This window comes from Chenopodium quinoa, unplaced genomic scaffold (genome assembly GCF_001683475.1).
Source record: "Chenopodium quinoa cultivar QQ74 unplaced genomic scaffold, ASM168347v1, whole genome shotgun sequence".
Classification (NCBI taxonomy): Eukaryota; Viridiplantae; Streptophyta; class Magnoliopsida; order Caryophyllales; family Amaranthaceae; genus Chenopodium; species Chenopodium quinoa.
Window position 1 is genome coordinate 2,146,595 of NW_018743919.1, and position 27,759 is coordinate 2,174,353.

The 27,759-nt window shown below is 36.3% G+C and overlaps 1 protein-coding gene and 1 long non-coding RNA gene across 2 annotated transcripts; one reads left to right on the forward strand and one right to left on the reverse strand.

Annotated features, from left to right (window-relative positions):
* Window positions 1-14,668: 14,668 nt before the first annotated feature.
* LOC110687330 (tryptophan synthase beta chain 1-like) lies at window positions 14,669-19,285 on the forward strand. The gene is made up of 5 exons (XM_021863965.1): window positions 14,669-15,088; window positions 15,637-15,993; window positions 17,330-17,763; window positions 18,122-18,216; window positions 18,611-19,285. The coding sequence occupies exons 1-5, from the start codon at window positions 14,810-14,812 to the stop codon at window positions 18,919-18,921; spliced, it is 1,476 nt and encodes a 491-aa protein (XP_021719657.1). The 5' UTR covers window positions 14,669-14,809; the 3' UTR covers window positions 18,922-19,285.
* On the reverse strand, window positions 18,974-24,962 carry LOC110687331. The gene is made up of 3 exons (XR_002504425.1): window positions 22,134-24,962; window positions 21,462-21,530; window positions 18,974-19,104 (listed from the first exon to the last, which is right to left on the reverse strand). It is a non-coding gene; the product is annotated as an uncharacterized LOC110687331 (long non-coding RNA).
* Window positions 24,963-27,759: the final 2,797 nt, after the last annotated feature.

Consider the following 27,759-nt stretch of genomic DNA (forward strand, 5'->3'; position numbering starts at 1 on the left):
AGATAGGATTTGTACAATATATGGTATAGTAAATGTTTGAGTTTCTGGTATAAAGGATCCCAAATATGGACAACTATAGAGCATAATCCTCTAAACATTTAAAAGTGGATAGTATTACTTGTTATAAATTTTGAGAAGTAGGTAAAAATATACCTGACTAGAAATTAGTGCTGATAACGTGTTAAAATTTTTACCGATGGCAAGGAATTTATCAGTGAAGATATAAAGATAGAAAGTAAGTAGTATGATAGAAGCTTTTGATTTTTTACACACAAGTTCACAATACATAAACTTCTCTTATATAGCTAAAATTATGGAATATAATAGTATACATTATTGTACTACATGTAAATTATTGTACTAGGTAAAATTGCATTAATCGGTTAAAACTACATGCATGTGAACTTCAATCATCTTTGTATTTTTCTCAACAATAACAAAATATTGGATATATATATATATATATATATATATATATATATATATATATATATATATATAGACACACACACACACACACAAAATAAGTCTTGTGTAAAGCAGACTTACGTTAATTTTATTGTAAAACGGTGAATATAAAGGTAACTTGAACAATTTTTATGTTAACTTTAATTCCTGTAAGAGTAACTTTAATTTATAATGAACTTGATTGTATTTTAATATGTAATTTCTAATTGATACATGCTATAAGGGCTAATATGATTAATCCAATACATTATAAGTGTTTTTTAAGATAAATTTTATGTTTAGAAAATTGTAACTTTTCACTACTAGAAATAGGCAAGATTTCGACGGATTTATTCCGACGGAATAATTTTCCGTCAGAGATTTCGAATTTTCCGACGGAATTTGGTTTGTTGGAGAATTCCGCCGGAAAATCTGAGTAGCGACGGAATTTCCCTCGGAATATTTCCGACGGATTTTGTTTCCCCCGGAAACTGTAGCTTCCGAGGGAAACAAAATCCGTAGGAACTATTAAAAAAATATAAAAAAATGATGAAACAACGTTCTGATTTTTCCGGAAAAAAAACACCAGAAACACAATTCTTGGAAACAAAGAGAGAGAAAGGGAGAAAGAGAAAGAGGAAGAGAGAGAAAGGGAGAAAGAGAAGGAGGAAGACGAAGTCGCTGGCGACCACCGCAACTACGCCGCCGTTTTGCATTTGTAAGTGTTATTAATTTTAATTTTTTTTAAATTAAATTTTTTGGGAAACCCTAAGCTAACTATCATCCCTTTTTTCAACAGTCACCTCCGGGATTCCACCACAACCACCGGCCGGTGTCCGTCGCCCCTTGTGACTCCAAGACCTCTCGCCGTTCTGCAACCCCGGAAATACTCGCGGCCTTTTTTTTTTGTTAATAAAAATTGAAAGCATAGACCCTAATTAAGTTTTAATTTTAATTATTTGTAGGAGTTGTAAAGTTACTTGGTTTGATTGTCAATAAAAGTGCAGATCTACAGGTTAGAGACTTTGTAAACCCTAAGATTCATAGTTTAGTTTATATTCTTAGTTTAGTGACTAATTGTAATGTATTTATATATATATGTTAGCTTAATATTGTTTTTAGTGTAGTGTATACAATTTCTTGTGTTTATATTTTAATATGTTAATATTTGAAATGAATGTGTTGTATTATGATATGTTAGTTTAGTTACTTAAGTTTAATTTTTAATTGTTGTATTATAATATGTTAGTTTAGTTTGGTTTAGTTTAATATAATAATGAATGTTAGTTTAGTTTAGTTTAGTTTAATATAGTGTATGTTAGTTTATGTAGTTTAACATTTTGTTTGATATAATGTTTAATATAATATTTAATAATTGTGCTTATTTATTTGTTTAGTTTAGTTTAATTGTGATATATATTTGTTTAGTATAATGCATGTCTCCTTTACTTTATATATTTTGTAAATGAATCATTTGCATAATCATTTGCCTAGATACCTGTTCAAGGCATACACATTAAGAGTATGTCTTGAATAGTCCCCGGTTGGACCTCTCCTTGTACGCTTATTCTCACTTAGGTGGTGAATGTATACCTTGTTATTGATTCTATGGAAAATCCTGCCTTTTCATTTCTCTACAATGTTCTCTGGGTACATATGTAGGTGTCTTTAATCGCCTACATCGTGTACTTGGAGAACTGTAGGGAAGTGCTGACGGATTTTCCATAGAATTGAAAAATTGTCTTACATTCACTAGTGAGGTTAAGCGTACCAGGATGGGTTAGGTTGGAGTGATAAGGACCCTTTGGAAGCATTTCAAATCTCATTTGCATTTCTGTAACAGTTTGATGGATAATGACTCATAGGAAATATGATTTATGACTAATGTGACTATACATATGCGTGAGTTGTGTAGAAGTTGTAATCATGAAACGAACAGAACGTAGTTGGATGTATGAAAGGAAGGTTGGGAAAAGTATTAATCCAGAGTTTGCGAAAGGGGTTGATGAATTCATTCAATACGTCAAAGATAATCCCGAGAGTAGTAACCCGAATGAAGTTAGGTGTCCATGTGCTAAATGTAAGAACAAACGGCTTTGGGATCCGGATACGGTTAAACTTCATTTGTTTCGCGCGGGTTTTATACCTAATTACTATGAGTGGATGTGTCACAGGGAAGGGTTTCCGAGATTTCCTGAACGGCGGTCCAATGAATATCGTGAAATGGTTTTCGATGCTTTTGGTCATAGTCAGGATCAAGGGCATCTAAGCAGGCTAGTGTTTCATTAGAGGAGGAGCCTAATGCACAAGATAAGCATTTTCTGGATTTGTTGAAGGCTTCCATAAGGCCATTATACGAAGGGAGTTCGTTGTCTGTGTTAAAAATGGTCGCTAGAATCACTAGTCTAAAGTGCGAGTATAATCTGCCCCACAGATGTGTTGATGGGTTAGTTTCTTTGCTCAGTGAAGCAATTCCTAACAACAACCATATGGCCGACACATTCTATGAGGTGAAGAAGATTGTGAAGGGCTTGGAACTGCCTCATAAAAGGATTCACGCATGCCCGAAAGGATGTATGTTGTTTTGGAAGGATGATGCTCAGCTGTCTACTTGTAGGGTGTGTGGCAGCGACCGATACAAGCAGACGTCCAGAGGTAGCCTAGTGCCTTTGAACGTTTTGTTTTATTTCCCGATCACACCCAGGTTGCAAAGGCTCTTTACAACCAAAAACATTTCAGAGGAAATGACATGGCATTCGAAAAATCCTCGAGTTTAAGGCACAATGGCACACCCTAGTGATGGTGAGGCTTGGAAACACCTCGATAGTTGCTTTCCAGAGTTTGCCTCCGAGCCTCGTAATGTTCGGCTTGGGTTGTGTACAGATGGTTTTGCTCCTCATGGCAAGTTTAGGGGACAATATTCTTGCTGGCCTGTCATTTTGACCCCTTATACTGCCTCCCTTAATGTGTATGAAAAGACAATTTATGTTCCTTTCCTTACTCGTTCCTGGTCCTAAAAACCCTAAGGGCAACTTGAATATGTACATGCAACCGTTGGTAGAGGAGTTGAAACAGTTATGGGAAGTTGGCGCGCATAAGTACGATATTTCGATGAAAAAGAATTTCAATCTTCGAGCAGCCATCCTATGGACCGTTAGTGACTTCCCGGCTTATGGTATGTTGTCCGGTTGGGCCACGTCTGGTAAGAAAGCCTGTCCATATTGCATGGAGAAAAGCAAAGCATTTCGGCTCGAACATGGTTGTAAGGTTTCTTGGTTTGATTACCACCGTCAGTTCCTTTCGACAGATCACCCTTTTCGGAAAAGTAGAATTGCATTATGCAAAAACAAGGTCGAAAAGGGTGCACCTCCACACATTATGTCAGGAGAGGAGCTGTGGGAATGTGTGAAAGACCATCCGAAGGCTACATATGGGCCCGAGTCACTTCAACGCCTCAAAAAGAAAAGAAGGGGTGGTTCAAGCAAAGCATAATGTGGGAGCTTCCATATTGGAAGCATCTACTTATTCGTCACAACCTAGATGTCATACACATTGAAAAAAACTTCTTTGATAAGTTAATTCACACTGTAATGGATGTGAAAAAGCATACGTGTGACACGTCATCCACTCGAAATGACATTGCCAAATATTGTAAACGTCCACAACTTCATCTTCAGGAGGATGTTAGAAGAAAAGAGTTCATGCCTAGGGCTTCATTCGCTCTTGACAAGGCTTAGAGAAAAGTTTTGTGTGAGTGGGTTAAACAGCTGCGATTTCTTGATGGTTACGCCTCCAATTTGAGCAGATGCGTTGACATGCAAGCATGTAAGCTACACAGAATGAAAAGCCATGACTATTACGTGTTCATGGAGAGGTTGTTGCCTACTGTTGTGAGGGAATTGCTCCCTCTCTATATTTGGAATGCAATCACAGAGATCAACCAATTCTTTCGCGATTTGTGTTGCTATACAACATCAGTTAGTGACATGGAGCGATTGGAGAAAAACATACCTGAGATCCTGTGCAAACTTGAGAAGATCTTCCCCCCTGCACTCTTTAACTCCATGGAGCATTTACCTATTCATTTGCCATACGAGGGGAAGTTATGTGGTCCTGTTCAGTATAGATGGATGTATCCGTTTGAAAGGTAAATCAAAGACCCATGCACATCCTATTTCTTACATCAGATTCAATATCATGTCGTGTTTATACATTTAATTTCATAACTATGATTGCAGGTTCCTCAATCATTTGAAACAAAAGATTAGGAACAAGGCTCAAGTTGAAGGGTCCATGTGCAATGCTTATCTCACTAAAGAGATAACAAACTTCTGCTCCAATTACTTTCAATCGGCAGTTGACACTAAAACACGAGATCTTGGTCGAAATGTGAATCCCGACGTCGACTCCACATTGGACGACGCTGAAATACCAAAGTTGTTCAAGGAGGATAGTGGTCGTGTGTCAAATGAGGGTAAAACTCGGTTCTTAGATGACAAATAACTCGAGTGCGCTCATTTGTTCGTGTTACGAAACACCGACATTCTCGATGAATACGAAAGGTGTAGTATGTTTCGGAATGAAGCGTGTTCAAAGCTATTAACAACTAAAATCATTACAATGTTGACTTACATTTTTATTGGCCTCGTAGGAAATTCGAGGACTACATTCTTAGTACTCGACCTTATCTGCATAGAGAAGAAGTAATGGAGAAATGCGAAGCTGAATTTTCTGATTGGTTTCATCGCAAGGTGATGTAAACTGTACTGTCTAACCGTTACATAAGTACGATTTTCTATTCCTTTCTATTCAATATACTCAATTACGAAAGTGTGATGGTTGTATTCAACACGTTGATAGGTTGTTGAAGAGGAACCAAATTCGGATGTGCTGCGAGCGTTGAGCATGCGCCCTTTCAAGCGTGTTCGAACTTGGAAGCAGATTTTTGTCGGTGGCTTTAATTTCCATACACATGCCCACGACAAGCAAAAATCTACGATGAATTATGGCGTGTGTGTATCGGGTGAGGATGGTGGAGAGTACTTCGGCATTTTAGACGACATTATTGAACTGGTCTACACTGGTCCCGAAAAGGAGTACAAGACTAATTTGTTTAAGTGTAGTTGGATGGATTGTGGTAGGGGCATGAACATACATGAACAGTACAAGCTTGTCGAAGTGAATTACACTAAGAAATACCCGAAGTACGACCCCTTTGTTTTATCTTACAAAGTGACTCAAGTGTACTACGCATCATACCCTAGCCTGAAACGGGATCGAGTACAATGGTGGACAATTTTTAAAACACAGGCAAGATTAGTGGTTGATGCTCTGGTGGACTAGGTTTTGCAGGCACCATCCCCACAAGTACATGCAACGCTTTGCCCACCGAATGATATCCCAGACTATGTCGTAGATGATGATGATGAAGATGATGACGATGGCTTTGTTATTTCAAGCGATGAAGATGATGAATCCAGCATCAACTCTAGTGATAGTGACGAGGATGATGATATCGATGTATTATTAGATGATAGTGGTGATGATTCCAGTAGTGACAGTAGTGATGACATTAATTAATAGGAGAATATGTTACTCTCCTTCGTTGAATTTGCTTGTTATTGTAAAATTGAAAATTAACTTGGTTTTATAATAAATCATTACTTTTACGCTGAAATTTAATTATGCTGTATTGCACTTGTAACTTATAATATGTTGCCATGTTATTAACAATTATTTCAGGTGATCATGGCGAGCAGTAAAGACAGAGGTAAATGGGCAATGGTGGTCGACTCCTCCGATGAGGACATGGCGGATGCGGAGGCACACAATTTGGGTGCGATTGAGGAGCCCCCTTCCAGCCCATCACAGGCACAGACACAGCAGCGTTCATAGTTGTCGGTATTAGACCCTTCTGTGCTCTAGTACGTACATTCTTAATCAATAATTAACCTCTAACAAGTCTTATATTACTTTTTATTGATGATCATCTAACTTTGTGGTTTTGTCTTATAATTTAGGTTCGACGACAACGGGGGGAGGAATTCGGTCTACGACACGCTAATCGGGTACTACCGAGCGCCTTGGAGTAATTACGGAGAGGTGGATGAAGCAACGAAGCAGCACTGGTGGAACTTATTCTGCGTAAGCTATTTTAAACTTAACGAATACATGTTTTATGAAAAGTATGAGATAAAGTTGAGTATATGACTTTTAAATTTTATCATTTGCAGAAAGAATTCACATGGGCACTTGAATTGGCCGAGGATGTGAAGCACACTTTTGAAAAGAAGCTTGCTACTCGGCTATGTGACATGTTCTACACAGTCACGCACAAGATGAGGGGCGCAAAGCCAGCCTGGCTCATTGAGGACGTCCACAAAAAAATGATGGATATTGTTGCCGCCGATTCAACTTACAAGAAGAGGTCGGCCCAAAACAAGAAGAACAGGAGGTGCGGTTCAATGGAAAATGCGATTGAAGCTACCCACTTTCAGGGTTTGATGTCAGCTGTACAACATGTTAAACGGATGGTAGGTTTGATGAATATGCAAGTAAAGTGTTTAGAGAATTGTGTCTTATAATTTAAAGGTGCGCTAACAATTTAAGTTTATCATTTTGTGCATGTATAAACAAAGGCGACGAAGAATTTAGGCCAGCTCCCAACAGCTCATGAGCTGTTCTTGAAGACACACTTCAAGGAAGTGCCTGGAAAAGGCAAAGTACCATCCAACACCAAAGCACATCATATTGCGGTAATAACTTCAATAACACATTGGATTTCAACTAGTCCTGACCGATTTCATGAATTACTTTCCAAATTGTTCCAAACCTGTTTTTTTTGGTGATTACAAGACATTTACACCTTATAATACCTATAATAGACATTTTTAGAGAAAGAAATAGTTCATTTGGTCAAATATGTAGAAAATGGGCAAAGAATAGGTCATATTGGCCATAGTTGGTTCAATTTGGCTCCAAATGCGTCCCAAAGCTTAGGGACTTGTTTTTTTTTGTGATTTCAAGGCATTTACACCTTCTCATACCTATAATAGACATGTTTAGAGAAAGAAATAGTTCATTTGGTCAACAATGTAGAAAATAGGCAAAGAATAGGTCACATATGCCATATTTGGTTCAATTTGGCTCCAAATGCGTCCCAAACCTTAAGGACTTGTTTTTTCTGGTGATTTCAAGGAATTTACCCCTTATTATACCTATAATATACATGTTTAGAGGAATAAATAGTTCATTTAGTCAACATTGTAGAAAATGGGCAAAGAATAGGTCATATACGCCATAGTTGGATCAATTTGGCTCCAAATGCGTCCCAAAGCTTAGGGACTTATTTTTTGGTGATTTAAAGGCATGTACCCCTTATAATACCTATAATAGACATTTTTAGATAAATAAATAGTTCATTTGGTCAAATATGTATAAAATGGGCAAAAAATAGGTCACATAGGCCATATATGGTTCAATTTGGCTCCAAATGCGTACCAAACCTTAGGGACTTGTTTTTTTTGTTTATTTCAAGGCATTTACCCCTTAGAATACCTATAATATAAATTTTTAGAGAAATAAATATTTCTTTTGGTCAACAATGTAGAAAATGGGCAAAGAATAGGTCATATAGGCCATAGTTGGATCAATTTGGCTCCAAATGCGTCCCAAAGCTTAGGGACTTGTTTTTTTTTGTTATTTCAAGGCATTTAAACCTCCTAATACCTATAATAGACATTTTTAGAGAAAAAAATAGTTCATTTGGTCAAATATGTATAAAATGGGCAAAAAAATAGGTCACATAGGCTATATATGGTTCAATTTGGCTCCAAATGAGTCCCAAACCTTAGGGACTTGTTTTTTTTTGGTGATTTCAAGGCATGTACCCCTTAGAATACCTATAATATACATTTTTAGATAAAGAAATAGTTCATTTGGTCAACAATGTAGAAAATGGGCAAAGAATAGGTCATATACGCCATAGTTGGATCAATTTGGCTCCAAATGCGTCCCAAAGCTTAGGGACTTTTTTTTTTTTTTTTGTGATTTCAAGGCATGTACACCTCCTCATACCTATAATAGACATTTTTAGAGAAAGAAATAGTTCATTTGGTCAAATATGTAGAAAATGGGCAAAAAATAGGTCATATTGGCCATAGTTGGTTCAATTTGGCTCCAAATGCATCCCAAACCTTAGGGACTTGGTTTTTTTTTTTTTTTTTTTTTTTTTTTTTTTTTTTTTTTTGTGATTTCAAGGCATTTAAACCTCCTCATACCTATAATAGACATGTTTAGAGAAAGAAATAGTTCATTTGGTCAAATATGTATAAAATGGGCAAAAAATAGGTCGATCACATAGGCCATATTTGGTTCAATTTGGCTCCAAATGCGTCCCAAACCTTAGGGACTTGTTGTTTTTTGTGATTACAAGACATGTACCCCTTAGAATACCTATAATAGACATGTTTAGAGAAATAAATAGATCATTTGGTCAAAAATGTAGAAAATGGGCAAAGAATAGGTCATATAGGCAATAGGTTCAGAAAGCTTAATTTAACTAAGATCTGTGTGCACCATTTCATATGTGTATATTGCAGGAGGCCTACCAGAAAAAAGTTGAAGAAGCCAGCACCCAAGGGATTCGGAAGAGTCCAAATGAGTTGTATTGGGAGACTGTAGGTGGTCGCAACAAGAAGGGTCGTGTCAAGGGACTTGGCCAAGGTCCAGAGCTGTATTACGGCAAGAAGGGTCAAGGTTCCAAGTCATCCCAGCAGTACACGCCTTCCATTCTTTCCCAGATGCAGGATCAGGTGGAACAGAGGGTGGAGCAGAGGGTGGAGGAGAGGGTGCAAGCTCTTCGGAGTGAAAATGGCAGTCGAGATGGCGACTCAGTTGGCCGAAATTGAAAGGAGAAACCAAGAGAGGTACGAAGAGATACTGCGTCGATTCTCTAGCAACGACACATGTTCCACCATTCCACATTTGAGAAGAGACCCCTCGAACGACCCGGGTAGCGGCGATGCAGGTCAGGGTACTCCGGATGTGGCTTAGAATTTGTGTATATATTATGTACATATATTTAGATTAGGATTATGTTGTATAGTTGCACACAATGTATACATTATTATTATATATAAATATATAAAAATATTTTTGTAATTGAATCAGAAATTCAAATTTATCTTAAAATAGGTGCAGAAGATATAGGTTTCCAAAAGTGGTAAATCCAAATTAAATTAATTAATTTTCTATATTAACAGGACCGTTCCGACGGAATTTGTCGTCGGAATTTCTCTTCTTCCGACGGAATTATTCCGTCAGAATGATATTACTTACGACGGAATAATTCCGTCGGAAGATATAACATTCCGACGGAATAATTCCGTCGGAAGATTTACTTTTCAACGGAATTCAGTTCGTCGGAACTTTGCGACGAAATTACGTTTAAAGTCAATTTCAGGTCCGACAGACAGAATTCAGTCGAAATTTCCATCGGAATAATGTCTTCCGACGGAATTTCCCTCGGAAAATGTCGAATTTCCTACAATTTGTTTTGCGACAGAACTGTTCCGACGGAATTCCATCAGAAGGCCTTATTCCGACGGATTTTCCTATGTTTCCGACGGAATATTTCCGTCGAAATTAAGCTGTTTTCTTGTACTGTTTGTATATATAAGGATAACTTTAAATACTATTAGACCATCTCCAATGGTGAGACTTGAGGGAAATTTTTTTATGAGAGAGAGAAAGTATTTTTTGCAAAGGATACCAATAAGTTGGTATCTAAACTTAGCAACTCCAAAAGAAAGTTGCTAAGTTTAGATACCTAATTTTGAGTCTCATTGACAAAAAGTGTATGTGGATCCCTTATCAATATTATACTATATTTTGTAATTTATTTAAATTTTAAAATATTTTTTTTAAAAAAAAGAACTTACTATATGAATTTGGTGGGTCATAAATTGAAAGTGACATTAGTATACCTTGGGAAAATAAAAATAAATGAAAATATGATATAGATGATTAAAGTTATTAACATAACTGCAGTACTATCTATGTTTACTTTCCCTCACTTTTCCAAAAATCCTAAAATGTATCAATTGATTTAAAAGAACCTATTCTCGATTCAGAGTGCATCTAGGCACATAGCGCCTATTTATTTCGCATGCACATAGGAGGGCAATTTGGGGTTTTTATTTTTCTATTTTTTTATTTGATGTTTATCTCTTTTAATGGTACAATGATACATTTTGTGTACTATTAGGCATGTATAATACCATTAGAGGATAAATTGTCTTAATAGTACTATAATAGTACTATTCACCATGTAGTGGTACTTTTTGCCATCCAATATTTTACTACATCGTTGAATATTTTCCCCCAAAATATCTTCCACATGTCACCTATTCATTCCACTTGGTGCATTTTCTACCAATGCTTTTTCTCACATTCCCATTATTCACAAAAATGTCATCCTATTTGTTTCTGAAGCATATAGGCGCTATGCGCCAATACTTAACTTTCGAGTCAAGCTTATATCCTAAAATGACTTCGCTAGCCTTAATTTAAATAAGCTACTCATGAGTAAAGCACAAACAACAAAAAAACTAAAATGAGCCAAGCTTGAACTAGCAATTTAAATCTTGGTTAAGCTCGACTTGAGCTCAAAATCGGGAATTTCTTACCAAGCCAAGCTTCAACAAGATGCATGATAATCAACTCGCCTCATTTGACATCCCTAGTCACAACCAAACTTAACTAGAACGTAGCTTATGGATTTTATATGAAAATCAAATGAATTACTACCTCCATTACATATTAGGTGCAACTTTTGTCAAAACAGGTTGCTACATTTTAGTTGCAACTTTTCATTTTTTCCTTTTTTAGTAAGTTTTTTTTCAATGAAAGTACAAAAATACCCTTACTAATGATTTTATAAACATAATTAGTTACCCAAATTAGATTTCATTAATTTCTAATCTAACTTATTAAACATAATATTATCACCCACAATTAAATCAACATTCATAAAAAATCATTCAACTTCTCTTTTTTTAAAAAAAATCATTCAGCTTCCATTATCATCTCCCATGAAACAATCAGACCACCACCTTTACCGTCGTTGTCGCCATTGCTGCATCTCCTCACCATCTTCAACACCGTCGATGCTCATCACCACTGTCAGTCATCGTCGCCTCCTCCTCCGTTGTTCCTCTCTCTCTCTCTCTCTCTCTCTCTCTCTCTCTCTCTCTCTCTCTCTCTCTCTCTCTCTCTCTCTCTCTCTCTATCTCTATCTCTTGTTTTTTTTTAAATAAACCTAAAAAACAATTATTTAGATTTGATGGATTGATGGGTGGGTAGGCTAGTTTGGTGTGGCTCGAGGCAATTTATGGGTGGATTAGGTTGAGTGAGGGTGGTTAGGAATGACAATATTAGATGGATATCCACTAATTCAATTCACCCTCTTTAAATAAATGGACGAAAACTCAAAATAAATGGATGAAAAACGGGTGACGGATGAAGTGGATGATGGATCGAATTGGATGTGGATGATGAATTTTTCACCCGCTAACCATCCACCTACCCGTTTAACATATATAAAGATTTTTAATCTAAGAATTTTAATTCAATAAAATTGAAATATGCAATAAATATACTTTATTTGTTGCAAGTTAATTTTTACAAAGAATATGTAGGTAGTGCTTCCTTTTTATTTATAAAATAATAATAACTTATGATAGAAATAACCATAAATTAAATTTTATGTTCATCCATTAGTCACCCGATCCAACCGTTCCATCCACAGATGATGGATGGACGGATATGAATGATTGGTGAAGCGAGTGATGGATGGATGTGGATGGAGCGATCTGAATGATGGATGGATGCGGGTGAAGCTCCAACCGTTCCGAATCCGATCCATTGTAATCTCTAGGTGAGGGTGAGTGGGGGTAGTTTTGGGGTGATTCAATTAGGTGAGTGTGGGTGGTTTTGGGGGTGAGTCACGGTGGTTGTTCTTGGTTGGTTTTGGCTGAGAGGGTGTAGTTTCAAGGAGGTTTAAGTTGAGAGGGGGTAGTTTTAAAGTGGTTTGGGCTGAGAGGAGGTGGTTTTGTGGTCGTTCAGGTGGAGAGGGAGTGGTTTTACGATTGTTCGGGTGTGTGTGGGTGGTTTCAAGGTGGTTTGGGTATAGATAGGGTGGTTTCAGGGTGGTTCGGGTTGAGATGGGGTGATTTCAAGGTGGTTTGGGTTGAGATGGGGTGGTTTCAGGGTGTAAGGTGGGTGGTTTTGGGGTGGCTGCTATTGGGATACGGTGCTGTTGGTGGTGGGCTCGGTGCTTTAACCATTATGAAATTTTGTTTTAAAATTCGTGCCGGGTTGAAAGTTGCAACTAATTGTAACGGAGGTAGTATATATAACCGACCTTAATATAGCGCAGATTTTCGATACAACGTAACAATGAACGGTGGGGACCGGCACATTATACAAATATCATTTCTCTTTACCACTATTTATAACCTATTACCAAATAGACCACTAAATAGTATTCCCTCCGTCCCTTAATTAAGAGCTTATTTGGGTTTTTTCACGAGAACCAAAAGGTTGATTGGGAGTACATGTGGGCATATGGGGTTAGACAGAAATAGAGGAAAAAAAAAAGTGGTTGGAAATTATTGAAGAGAGGGAGAGATAAAGTGTTGGGAATTAATGAAAAAAGTCACCATTAGTACAAAAAAGGGATCACTACTCATCAAAAAGTGGGAAATATTATTAAAAGGTACAACCTTAAAATAGAAATAGGCTCTTAATTTTGGGCTCTAATCCCAAAAAAAAAATACAAGCTCTTAATTAAGAGACGGAGGAAGTATTATACATCAACACGTTTTTTCACAAGATGATAAAGCTAAGCAAGGACAATTTTATCTCTAGTTGGCTTGATGTAGTACTTAATCACTTTCACCCATTGATGGTTGACAACTGTAGAATTTCAATCTTACTATATCCGTAATAATATCACCCACCCTTGTGCCTCTCTAAACGCCATAACAAAATATATACTATGATGTAATAGATAAAATAAAAGGTAATTTTGCCTGTATTCCACGAGCAAAAAGGATTGACTTTGCAATGACTTTTTTTGTACAAACTATTAACTTTTTTGTTGAAACTTGAAATTGGACAAGTAAAAAATAGGACAAAAGGAGTGATAATTTTGACTTACTACTGATTTTTATATACTATTATATTTGTCCCTTTTATTTGCACTATGGGCCTACTTTACGTGAGAGATTTATGAGTTATATGGTGCAAACAAAAAGGAACAGATAGAGTAATTGTTTTTCTCAATCTAACAACAAGTTCTTACTAACCTATAAAAATCAAATTTAACATGTAAAAATTTGAAGTCCTAATCTAATAAAGCTTCTCTTTTATTGCAATCAAGTCTGCTCATAATTGTCTGAGATATCCACTTTTGAGTCTTATCCATAAACCATTTCCACAAGCTATTAAGTGGTATAACAAAAGTCCAACCTAAACTTTACCTTGGCGACTCGACTCATGGTCACCCGTACGAGTATAACAGCTATTTTCTCTGTCCCATAATACTTAGAATGTTGTGGTGGACATGTTGTTTAAGAAAACTATAAGTGGGTCTATTTAAAACATTTGTTTATTATAGTATAAAAGATTCTCTTTTGTATTTTAATATTATAAGAAAACAAAAAGTGGAGGAGGTGGGGGTAATGAGAAGAGAGAAAATGTAGGATTTACTTGGGTTTTGGGGTTTGTGGTCCCAAAGAGAGAATAAGAAAATATTTTTTTTATTAGTGGTTCCATTCCATATTTAGTAACGTATCAAGTATTTTGGAATGAACGGAAATGAAAATTGTGTCAAGTATGGGACGGAGGGAGTAAAACATTGGATAAGAACGCGCGTACATATGAACAATTGGACTTATAGGATGATGAGTTTAAAACTTGACCATGACTTTTCCTATAGTGCAAAAAATAGGTCGAATTAATATTGAGTGGCCTTATAGATCCCCCACATGGCTGCACCGTACCCTACCAATGAGAGCGAGACTCTTAATCTAGCCAATTGATCCTAGGAATGAATTATGTTACGTAGAATATTTTACATGTGCATATGTACTGGTTGTTGTTGCAACCAACTTGCCAAAGGTATCTTTTTAGTACTATAAATAAAGCTTGCCCACGTTCTACATGTATGTAACCAAAAACCTCTCATTCAACAATATAGTTGATCAATTTAGTTTGAAGAGAGAAAAAAACAAAAAAAAATAATAATTAAATAAATAAATAAAAACTTTGTCTCAAATTTCTTTTTTTGTTTTCTAAAATGAGCAAAGTTTGTAGTCTTCAGTCTTCTATTCTTTTGTCCAAAAATAAATTGTGTAACAATGAAGAAAAGGGAAGAAAATTGGTTAAATTTGCTACTCCTTTTAAGTCACTTAATTGTTCATTATCTATGAACCACACTAGTAGTACAAGCACTACCAAAAGTAGTAATGGAAAATTTGGGAAATTTGGTGGGAAATATGTGCCTGAACTTTTAGTGACATGCTTGAATGACCTTGAAGATGAATTCTACAAGGCCCTTAATGATGCCGAGTTCCAGGTTAGTTGTTATATTAATTGAATAAATGATATGGTTGGTGTGTGCGGATAATTACTAACGAACCATTATATCATACATACCTTGCGTACACTTGGCCGTACTTGTAGACACACATGTAGATGTTTCATTTTTTTATTATTATTAATTTTTTTAGTCCGGTATTTACGGGTTAGACACTTTGAAAGTGAGGGAGGAAGGATAAGGGATCCCTATCCTCAAAGTGTTTCTAGTGGGGATTGAACCCTCAACGTGAAGGTTGGAAGGTATAATCCTTACCATTATAACATCAACTGTTCAATGCAAAAATACGAGTGATAATATTATTAGTTTTTGCATTCTAATTTAAATATACTACGCATATATATACCAAACAACTTATAGTAAAGGTCATGGTCTCATGGACTAATTGATACTTATCGATCGATCGAGTTTGAGTATGTATATGTAGTAAATTGTTACCAATTTTTGTTTAAGTGTGACCTATTCTATTTTTCCGTGAATTTGGCGGTAATACTAATCATGAGTGCCTTCTATTTTTATCATTTCAGGAAGAGCTAGGGACGGCACTAAGGGACTATGTAGGACGTGAAACACCCTTATACCACGCACAAAGGTTATCGGAACACTACAAGGACAAAGACGGGCGTGGGCCGGAAATATACTTAAAGAGGGAGGATCTCAACCACGGAGGTGCTCACAAGATCAACAACGCCCTTGCGCAAGCCATGCTCGCTAAACGTATGAGGCGTATGAGCATTGTGACGGCTACAGGCGCCGGGCAGCATGGTGTGGCCACTGCTGCCGTGTGCGCCAAGCTCGGTCTCTCTTGTACCATTATCATGGGTAGATTGGATATAAAGAGGCAACCATCTAACGTACGCCTCATGAAGCTTCTAGGGGCACAGGTAAACACTATCTCAATAACTTTGTTAAGTCTAATTAAGCATGCTCTTTAGTACTACGTATATTTCATATCCATATTACTTACACGCACTATCTCATAGGATTAGAGATCATCATCTTCAAATCTTGATATTCAAAACATATTACTTACTCCGTTCTTTCTTCTACTGGTAAATTTCACATACTTTAATTTGACTTTTTTTTTTCTTTAATGAAATTAAGGAAATTATTGATTGAAATTGTATATCAGCAAACATGATAAAAACTCATTAACCATAAAAGAAAAGAGAGTATTTTGAACGGAAAGAGCTTTTTGAAAAGTTTTTAGCTTATTGTACCTTATTAGAGGTTTGACCAATTAAAAAAACTAATTTGGATGTTTGGTAATTAGCTTATTAAAAGAGCTTTTTGGGCTCAAAAAACTCATTATAAGAGCCTTTTGAAATTAGCTTATTGAACAATTAGCTTTTTGGCTATTAAATACACCAAAATAGCTAACAATTAATAGCTATTTACCAAACACTTTTACACAATCAACTATTTACAACCAGCTAGTCAAACCAGCTAATATAACCAACTAGTCAAATCAGCTAATACAACCAGTTATATCAATCAGCTACTAGCTAATTACCAAACAGGGTCATTACAATTTATTATTTGCAACGATTAAATATCTTCTACTCACACTTTATATCAAATAGTTGTAAAAAACATGAAACAGAGGAATTAGATAAATTAGAAGTGGACCTTACTTTACACTAATAATTGTAGCAATAAAGTAGCTTTTATGATGTCAACAAGACTAGTGTACGTGATGTCATGCACTCAAGAGTCAAGACTCGTATGACTCACAAAGTCATAAATGAAAAAAAGCAAAGTTTTTACCTCGAATGGTTTTCAGGTTATAACGTTGGCAACACTAACACCGAGATACGTATGGACATTGTTGGATTTTTTTTTTTTTTTTAAGTAAATATATATATATATATATATATATATATATATATATATATATATATATATATATATATATATATATATATATATATATATATATATAAAACTAATTGTAGTACTTGGACGAGTATATTATTACAAAGTAATTAATCAGGATAGCATGTGACTAGTATCGCATCATATTTATTCAATTTTTGTACAAACAAACAACAGCAAATTCTTTAGTATATAAATCAAATTATTTTTACCCGTCACATCATTAACCACATGTTTTGAAGACACATTTTATGTTGTCTTCTGGCCCTATAGCATTTTCTGATACAAATTATTATTGAAACCAAGTCCTTAAATAAAATAATTAATACTCCATGTTAAATGAAGGTCAAATCGGTAGACGGGAACTACAAAGACGCAAGTTCAGAAGCAGTACGGGAATGGGTGGCAAACTTGGAGACCAGCTATCACTTGCCTGGGTCGGTCATCGGGCCCCACCCATGCCCAACGATGGTCCGGGAGTTCCAATCAGTCATAGGGAAGGAAGTGAGGAAACAAGCGATGGAGAAATGGGGTGGGAAACCTGACGTTCTGGTGGCGTGTGTAGGAGGTGGATCGAATGCAATGGGTTTGTTCCATGAATTCATAGAAGACGAAGGGGTTAGATTGGTTGGAGTAGAGGGTGCTGGATATGGATTAGAAAGTGGATGGCACTCGGCTACCTTGTCTAAAGGAGAAGTTGGTGTTTATCATGGAGCTATGAGCTACTTGTTACAAGACGATGATGGTCAAATTGTCGGTCCGTATTCAATTGGTGTTGGGTGAGTATACATGCACTAATACATTTAATGTGAATCGATTTAAACTGTCGGAAAAAGAATGATTAACAATGACTGATCCTTGATCCAACATGTATTGTACCCGAATGACAGAATATGGAAGAAAACAAGTTTGCGATCATTATATTATATTGGCAGCATTAAGGAGGTTCAAATGTCAGCATCATTACTTTTTAAATAGACTAGACAGCACTAATAGGGGGAATATTCCATAAACCTTGACAAATTTACAAATAATCTCATGATCTACTAAATAATCGTGACATCCACGTAGACTGGACAGACTAAATGGAGTACAAAGCTTTAATATAACTGAATTACGATTTACATGAACTTGCAGGTTAGAATGTCCAGGTGTTGGACCAGAGCTCAGCTACCTGAAGGACAACGGACGAGCGGAGTTCCATGCAGTCGAAGATGAAGAGGCCCTACATGGTAAGCAACACCTCAAAGCATAATGGGGAGGGAGGGACCATATCCTTGTTAGAATGCTTTCAATAATGGAAGAGAGGACGTGGATCTCCTTGTTCCTCTCTTGCTTTGGACATCTATGTACTTTTCTTTCCTTTAATGGGTTCTGTAACTTTCAGACAACCAACTGCCTTTACTTTAGTGGATGGAGTAATCCCTTTCACTCAATTTTATTGCTTCAACAAAATCTTTTCTCTAAAATTAATTTCAAATTTATTCGACAGGCTTTGGATAAGACAGAGGGAATACTGCATGTGCACTAAAAAGTATAATGGTCCCAATTGGCCTTTTCTAAGGAAATGGAGTCTAAGAGGGTAGATCCTCTAACCAGAATAAAATGTGGTCGTTTTTCTTGCAGCATACAAGAGGTTGTGCAGGTTTGAAGGAATTTTCCCAGCCCTGGAATCCTCGCATGCAATAGCTGTTCTGGAGAAATTGTGCCCTACTCTGCCTCATGGCACCAAGGTTGTGGTCAACTGCAGTGGTCGTGGTGACAAGGATGCCGCCACTGTTCAGCAGCTTGACCAACTTCTCTTATTTAATGCTATGGTAGAAAAAAAAAATCCATCAAACAGCTCTAAACAGCTCTCACTATGCACTGACTGCAGCGATATTCCATCTGAAGAACATATAAGTTTTGGCACAGAGAGTACAAAGGTCTTGCACTAGAAGAAAAGGCTACACATGTAACCGTTATACATCAGAAAGAAAATTTTAGGCTGGTAACACTAACACTAGCAGTTTAGCTAAATAATATCGTAGAACAGGGTGTGGAGATTACCTGGAAGATAAGACTAGTTCTACCTCCTCCGTATATCTGTAATCAAGTCCACAACGATGGTCTTCTCTTTGCTGAAGCCATAATTTACACATTAATAAATAACAAATATTTAAATAGGCATAGTGGTGAAATAAAGTATAGACTAGAAGAGAAAGGTATTCTCATAAGTCAGTGTGGCTAGCTACTGTAATTCCAAAATATGCAATAAAATATATGCTGAAGAGGTGAGAATAACTCTAATTTTTCAGGCTAGCAAGTACAGTAATACATATTGAAGCCTTTTGCAGATAAATGACATGACACCGGGGATAGCTGTAACCAGCTGCTTCCCTTTCAAGGCTGCAAATTCATATTTTGGGAAGTAGCAATCTCTTCACATCAAAAAACTGATTAACGAGTTCAAAGGCCAACTCTTCATGGAATATTTATTTCATCTCAAATAACACCAAACTAATTGCAAGTTTACTTTATAATGGACCAACAAGCTTTATTAATACTTGTATAATAACATTTGGCACTTAGAATCCAAAATTCAGAATCCATAGTTCCTTAGCCTAGTATTCATCCACACAAGGCATATGCATGTCTCACAAGATAAAACCTAATTGCTCAAAACCATAGAATCTCCCCACGCATTATGGCCACTATGTTTGAGGCACTCAACCACGAATCTTCAGGGTTTGTTTCATTGCCAGACTGAACATTTTCACAACCCTAACAATTTCACAACATTTGGCAAATAGAATCCAAACATCAGCAGTTAAGAACCCAAAGTTCCTCCCACAAAATCAGTAACATCTACATACCAAATACACATGTCTTGCTAGGAAAGCATAGTCTCCCTAAGATATGGATTATGCTACTACGTTTAAGGCACTTGAGCACGAAGATTTGGAATTTGTTTTATTGCAGGGAAGAAGTACTCACAGCCCATGTTGAGCAAAATATTTCTAATACCATCAGCAAAAATAAAATACGGTGATATCTATACCTTTGTGGCATTCAATATATTTTTTTAAAACCAACTTATAATAAAAAGCATTTTACTAGTACTAAGGCTTCGTTCTTTTAACCTTAGAAGTATAAGTTTCCGAGAAAAATAAGTCAAATTTGGGGCAATGAATTCAGATAAAGGCTATCACATTCAGTTTACAATTGAAATAATGTGTATCACTTCAGATAAGCTTCAGTAAAGGTCAGTCACTAAGTTAAGGTCTTTTCAAGTAAAAAGAATGAAGCCTAAATCACTATTTTAGAACACGCAAAAAACAGTCAAAGCAGAACCTCATATGCCTCAAAAGCACCCAATGTAAGGAAAGATAAAGTGCTTAGCAGGAAAATTTTGATCTAAGTCAAGTAGATTCTTAAACAACTTCTTTATGAAGGATATTGATGTGTTGCTTGGGAGTGAATCACTCACGACCCAATACTATAACTGATAAATAGACTAGCGAAGAAATCCAGGTTGTCTTAAAAGAATCTTCTTGTCACCAATCACTTGTCTAAATTTAATCAGAGTTTTAAGTGTAAAGTGACTATAAATTCTGGTTTAATTTGATTTTGTTCAGGCCACAGAAGACAAAAATGTTACCAATTGCCCCCAGTTCTAGATATAGAAACAAAAATAGGGAGAACTGACAGTAAAATGATCATATTAGAGGAAATCAGATGATTAACACAGTACGTTTTAGCCAAAAGACACGTCCTGAGACTCATGATTATAGCCTAATGGCCCTATTACATACCAAAAATATATGTACCTGTTTGGTAAGTAGGTGGTTATGGAAATAAATTTGTAAATACATTTGAAAGGAAACTTCTTTGCCAATGCCCATGGAATGTTAGATCACCCCAAAGTATCTCTTCTTTCATAATTCATTACCATACATCACCAGTTAAGGGAGTGGTATTGGGTGGTAATAGATATTTATGAAAATATAAACACATGTTTGGGGACGAGGAAACATACTTACATTATCATGGTCATTTGCATGATAGTTTCATTGCAAACTTACAAATTAATTCATAATCCATAACGCCCTTTATAACCTCCTACTAAATGGGCTGTTTTTGGTATTATTTTTGGTATTCAAACACTGCCTAGATCCCAATAATCAGCTACGAGACAAGTTCCAGAATTTACAAACTATGAACTACAGCATATGCAAGTATTTAGTACTCCCTCCGCCTCAATTTACTTGCCCCATTTGACCTAAAAAAACAGTCAAATGAGGCAAGCAAAATGAGATGAAGGGAGTATAAATTATACTTCGTATTAGCTGCTAATAACAAATTAGTAAGTCAACAATATTGATCAAGGATAATTACTGTTCAAAGAGCAAAGAAAGTACGCAACCGTAAACATAACTATCATCTCAACTTTTCAAGTCAAAAGCAAATTTTACAAGCAACTATCAAGCTCCGTTACCTGAAGGACAGCGACCATGTAGAATCTCCACTGTCAGAAACATAATTCCAGCAGTAAGCAGCACACAAACTGTCAATTTAACAAAACAAAAATTAAACAACAGGCTAAGTACATAATAAAGGAACTAAGAAAGAAAAAACACTGATCCAAGTAACAAATTCTCTCACGGCATTCACAGCACAAGTTGGAACTAACTTCCCTATGGATAGCTTCACTTAAATAAGCAATGGCTGGCTTACAACCGTATTATAGTTGTCCGGTAACAGTTATAACAATTATCAAAGAGTGCCGACTATCTCAGGGAATACCAATGAGCAACAAAGTACTAAAAAACAGCAAATTTTGCATTCTCTCAACAGTTTAATTTCATCAAATTGAGGAATCAAGTTATGTACACAGCATCTTCATAGTCAGTAGACAAGATGTGAAAGAATGCCTCTTACATCTTTACTTTGAATTTCTCAGACCCTTTCCAACAGTATCTCCATGAAATGCATCAAAGAAACAATATAGTTCTAGTAAATAAACTGGAATTGCATGGTAGAGGAATGTTATCAAATTCCGACGAGAGAGAGAGAGAAAGAGATCATTGAATGATTTGAATGATAATGTAAACACCAAAAATAGCACCATATCATAATAAACCATGGTGGAAATGAGTTTGGGGTTTACAGTTTACTATTCCTCAATCTTCTCTTCATAGAATCAAACACAAAGTATGTTGTATTATATCTCACAACATTCCCTGTAACAAGTTTCAGCAAAAATAATAAAAATTTTCAGCTGGCCCTGAAGAAATACAAGATAGATCATGTTATAATATCAAAAATCGGCAGAGAAGAATCTAGGGTACCTGACCCCTAGTCTTCTTCAGGAGAATCCTAACTAATAATTGGTTAGGTTCTCAATCCTCAATCAATATGACAATGCTTTTGTATAACTTTAGAGAGAAGTTGAATCAAGTAATTTCTTAAACAGCCACTCTGATACACAGTAACATAAGAGTAAAAATTTACAGATCACAAAAGTGTTCAAAAATGTTCCTCTAATCACCACCAGCTGACAGATTGCAACACTACCACTAACCAGAATGGAGGTTCACTCCACCTCATATAGTCATATACCATTTGCTAAAAGTGTCTTCAATTCTTAATGATAGCCAGCGCTACCACACCTTTCTGGCATGAATATTATTTTGATGAAGCTTCTTATATTAGCCACCCTAGCTTGAAAAATGAAAATCAAACAGAATTTTTCATTTTTCTGTTCTACTCGTAACTAGGAAGAATAGAGCAACATTCCTTCTTTGTATCTTCACCCCCTAAACAAATGATGACAGCTCTTAAAGCAGGTCAGTTGATCAGTCAAAATTCCCTCATCTAAGTAGTAGAAGTCCTTTTTACCCAACAAATATAAGTTGTACAGAGCTCAGGTAACTCATTTTTGTAGGGTAGCACAAACTTGTTTAAGAATAAAGACTCACAGCTGCATACAGCCGTCACCATTTCCACTTTAACATTGATAAGTTTCCTCTCTTCCAAGACCTTTAATATAGTATAGCGGGGCAAAACCCTATCTGTCATACTATATGATATCACATAAGAACGATTTGCTAAGTACTCTGGTTGGCATCCCAACTCGTTCATGAAAAAATTCAACCGCACACGAATTGTTTTCTCCGACAACATCAAACACCGCGGTTGTTCTTCCTCATCATAACCTTAATATCAGAATCAGTCCATCCAAAGTTCGTAAAAATCCCATACTTAGTTTCCAGGGTTTTCTCACTCAACGAAGCTAGCAACACAACAACATCAGAAAACTGGGACAACTTGGGAGGGATCCCAAACTCCTCATGGACCCTCTTTAAAATCCCTTTAAACCTTTTAGGATCATGCCCAAAAATCTCAGTATATTGAACTAAAAGATACAATATTCTTTCATTAGTGAAACCATACTTTTTAAACAGCTCTATATTAGGCTGTAATCCTGCAGCAATATCAACAGTCATCAACCAGTATGACCTCTTCAAAAGTTTGAAGAATTTTTTGTCATCACCCACAATTGATTTCACATAACTAATCATGGGTATAATCCGATTGGTAAAATCCCTTCTTAAAATAGAAGAATTTGAAGCAACAATATCAGCTAAATCAGAACCAAAAATACCCAATTCTTCTAAAGCTTTAAATTTGGGAATTAGGGTTCTATCAACACTACATTTCAGCAAATTTGGCAAAGAAAATACAAGTCTTTTCATCTGGGTATTGCTAAATCCTCGTTGTTTCAAGAAATCAACAACTAAATGAGGGTTTTGAGTGGATTTAATACGTTTGAGTTACTCACCTTACTCCAGGAAATAGCTGCTTCTTCCCTTGAAAAACCCAGAGATTTAACCATGAAATCCATCATAGAAGAGGGAGATTTTTCAGTTGCAGTAGATGTTGAGTATAGAAACAAGCGTTTGAGGTGGAGAGAGAAATGGGTCCGGAATTGGACGCCATTAGAACACAATTTCAGCATTTTACACAGAATTACTGTAAGAAAGTGCCGCTAAAATTCGAAGGGCTTTTGTTAAAAGAAAAAATTGCATGCAAGGGTCCGTTAAAAATAATTCCTCCTTTAGGTTATTTTTAAATAATTCGACTTTTATATCTAATCCGCTTAAAATGGTTCCAACTAATCATAACAAGTTATTTGACATGAATAATTTTTTTAAAAAAGTTAATTATTTAAAAAGAAAAAATAAATAAAATTAATTATTTAAAAAACCACCACCAGCCCAAGCCTTCCTTGCCCCGTGGCTTCAGCCACCCAGACCCCTAACCCCAGCGTCAGAGCCAGCGCTGGCAACGCTCATGAACCCCTCCCCTGAACCACCAATCCGCCTCTCTCCCTCACGAAACCCAAGCAACGTCTAAAGCACCGCCGGCGAGCCATAACATCATCTCCGATCCCCGCCCGACCCCTTGCCTGCCTACCAGCGCTGGAACGCCGCGCCGAACACTTATCCCCTTTCCCATCGCAATTCCAGCCACTTATCCCCTTTCTCGTCGCAATTCCGGCCAGTTCTCCCCTTTCCCGTCCCGATCCCAGTCCCCTTCCCCTTCCCCTTCTTGGTCCTGATTCCGGCCTCCGTCCCCTTCCCCGCCCCGATTTCGACCTGCCTCCTCTTCCCCCGTCTAGATTTCAGACCCACTCCCCGTCCCCGGTAACGTTTTTCGCCCCTCCGGTTAACGACGGCTTCAAGGGTTGAGCTGGGGCTAGGGAATGGCTGGCCGGGCTGGCGGTTTCTTTTTTTTTAATTCATTTTTTTTTAATTTTAGATGAATCATGTGGTGACACATGTACTTTAAAACCCAAAAAAAAACCTATTTAATAGGTTACCAGTCACCTGGGACCATTTTGAGCGGATTGATATCAAAAGACGGATTATTCAAAAATAATCGTAAGATGGGATTATTTTGGGCGGATGAGCCAAAAATGGGATTATTCTAGGCAATTTTTCAATTCCTTTGTTAAAATTCGAAGGACTTAATTGTGTTGATTGGACATGAAATTGAAAAGCCTTGTATGTCATATTACTCTTAATTCTCGATTATTAAAATTATAAAAAGAAAAGATAATAATATTATTATAAAAATACTTTGTATCATACATTAACATTTTACTATTACAATATATGTTGGTTAATAAATCAAGTTTAGGTATTAAGTGAATAGTGCAAAAGTCAAAACGTAACATTAAAATTGAAAAAGTGGTGTCTATGTTATTAGATCGAAAGAAAAGAATGTAAAATTGAAATATAAAAAGGATTTGATCTATATGAATATAAATGTTATTCACGTAGTAACTTAGTGCATCACTCGGTCCCAAAACCTAGTTAAATTGAAAAAGGCTTAAAGATTCGCTTAGGACCGCTCATTTACAACTATTTAAACTTTGATACACAATCTCTAAAGAAAATAAACCATAATACAATAGAATAACTTACATACTCATGTACAGTCTGTTATTGTTACAAGATTAATAATAAGAGAATTGAAGCAAATCAAACACTTAAATCAATTTTATCAAGGGTAACTTTATGGGATTTGAGAAGGTGAGTTAGTACTAAAAGATACTAACAACGAAGAAAAGAAGAAGCGAGACAAAACCACAAGGATTATGGGAGGAATCTCGAAAAAATAAAAAATTTGACCATGAAAACTCTTAGCAGTACAATAATAAATTCTAAAGTCCTTCAATTATTAATCTATCCATTACAGATTAATAAAATAACTACAAGTTGTTTAGAGGTTCTCGAGAGTTGTCTTAAATAGAGTAATGTCAAGAGAATGAGTGTCAAGACCACATCCAAATTATTCTTCTTATTTGTCAAGCAAATGTACAAATCTAAAGTTCTTGTCAAAAATCTAAAGTTCTTAGGAAAAGAAGGAAAGAGAAGAAATGATGACGATATTGACAAATCCAATTGTAACTATTCTCTCGCACTTTTTGGAGTGGGCTAATAAAATAGATAATCTCAAAATAAATTTAGAGGTGTACTAAACAATGATAGAAATGGACCTTATATTGGGGTTCACCACTTCAACAGTTCATTAACTAAAACAAGAAAGTATCGTAGTATGACAATGGAAACATGCATGCAATATGTTAGGAGTACGAATTTCTTTTGATGGGGTCTAGCTATTTCTTAATCACTTTCTAAATGTGAAACGTCTATTCGAGTTGTCGTCTATATGACTTAATTTTACATGTAATTTCTTTCAACTATATATTCTTAATTCAATCCTAGTATCATTTTGTGGTTAATACGGATGGTCATATAATGTGTTTATTGCCATCCTCTTTTTAACAAAGTAATAAGTAGTTAATTCGCCTAATTCTATTTCCGAAGAAAAAGTTTACATTATTTTTGAATTTTTTAAGACCTACGGAGTATAAGAGTTTAGATTAATATATTACGTACTCTTTCAAAACTAATAGTAAATCCCACTTAGTGAGGTAATATTGATCGTTGATCCAAAAAAAAGTTACTGATTTTTACATTTACTCTTACTTTCTCCAAACTAATTATAATTGGTATGTTCAATCAACCTTATTATTTTTAGGAAAATTTAACAGGAATAATCCAATCTTTTGTCCGTTCTCCCATATTAATCCTACCTTTTCATTATTCCTCATTAATCCAACCTTTGCCCCCCTTCTTCCCATATCACACCTTGCAGGTCACCTTACCCTTTCAACCGGTTACCCATCCACGTGGCACTTCCTAATTGGTCAATTTTTTATTTTTTATTTAAAAAAATATATTTAATTAAAAATAATAAAAAATGAAAAAAAAAATAATATAACTTAAAAAAATTATTTTGATTCAACGAACTCTTTCTTGACTTGGCTACTTTAATTTTCATTTTCTATTTTGGATATCTTTGAACTCCTTCCCCTTTTTCCTTCCCTAACCTTTCTCACTCCTCTCCCTCTTCATTCGCCCTTCCTGATAACAACCACCGTCACCCCGCCCCTACGCCGCCCCGCCGTTAACCCTCCTATTACCTCGCGTCTACACCCAACCCACCCCTTCTCGGTATTGTCGCTGCTACGTCCTCTCTTTTTCTTCTCTTTTTGTTTCAATTCATCACCACCATTAAAGTTTTCAAGTGTGAGGTTTTGATGGTTAAATTTAACCATGATAACTCTAGATCTAGTGTTTTCAAGGTTAAATTTAACTAAATAAAACCATAACCGAAGTTTTGAAAGGTAAGTGTGGGGTTTTTCGGGGTGGTTTGGGGTTTTAAATTTGTGTGATTTGGAGTTTGTAGTGGTTGTGTTGTGGTTCGTGCCTTCATGGTTAGTGAGGTGGTGAGGTTCGTGGTGTTGATAGGTTTTGGTGGGTGTGGTTTATAGCTTGTGGTGGTTGTGGTTCGTGGCGGTAGGGAATGGTGAATCTTGTGATGGTGTGTTGAGGTTGGTGGGTAAGGAAGGGGAAGGGAGGTGAGGTGTTAGACCGGTAATGGAGAGGAGAGGAGAAAGAATGAAGCTAAAGAGAAGGGTTGGTGGTGGTGGGTTGGTGGTTTCGGCTAGGTCAGGTTAGTGGTTTTGAGTCTAGGTAGGAGTGCGGGAAGGGTTTCGGGTCTGGGTTTGGGTAAGTGGGTTAAGGGGTGGCTGAGGTGGTGGTGGTGGCTAAGGTGCGGGTGATTGCAAGAGGGTGACACGTGGCTGGCTAGCTGGTTGACAAGAAAAGGAGGGAATAGTGGGACGGCTTGTTTGACGGGGAAATAGGGTAGGTTGACGG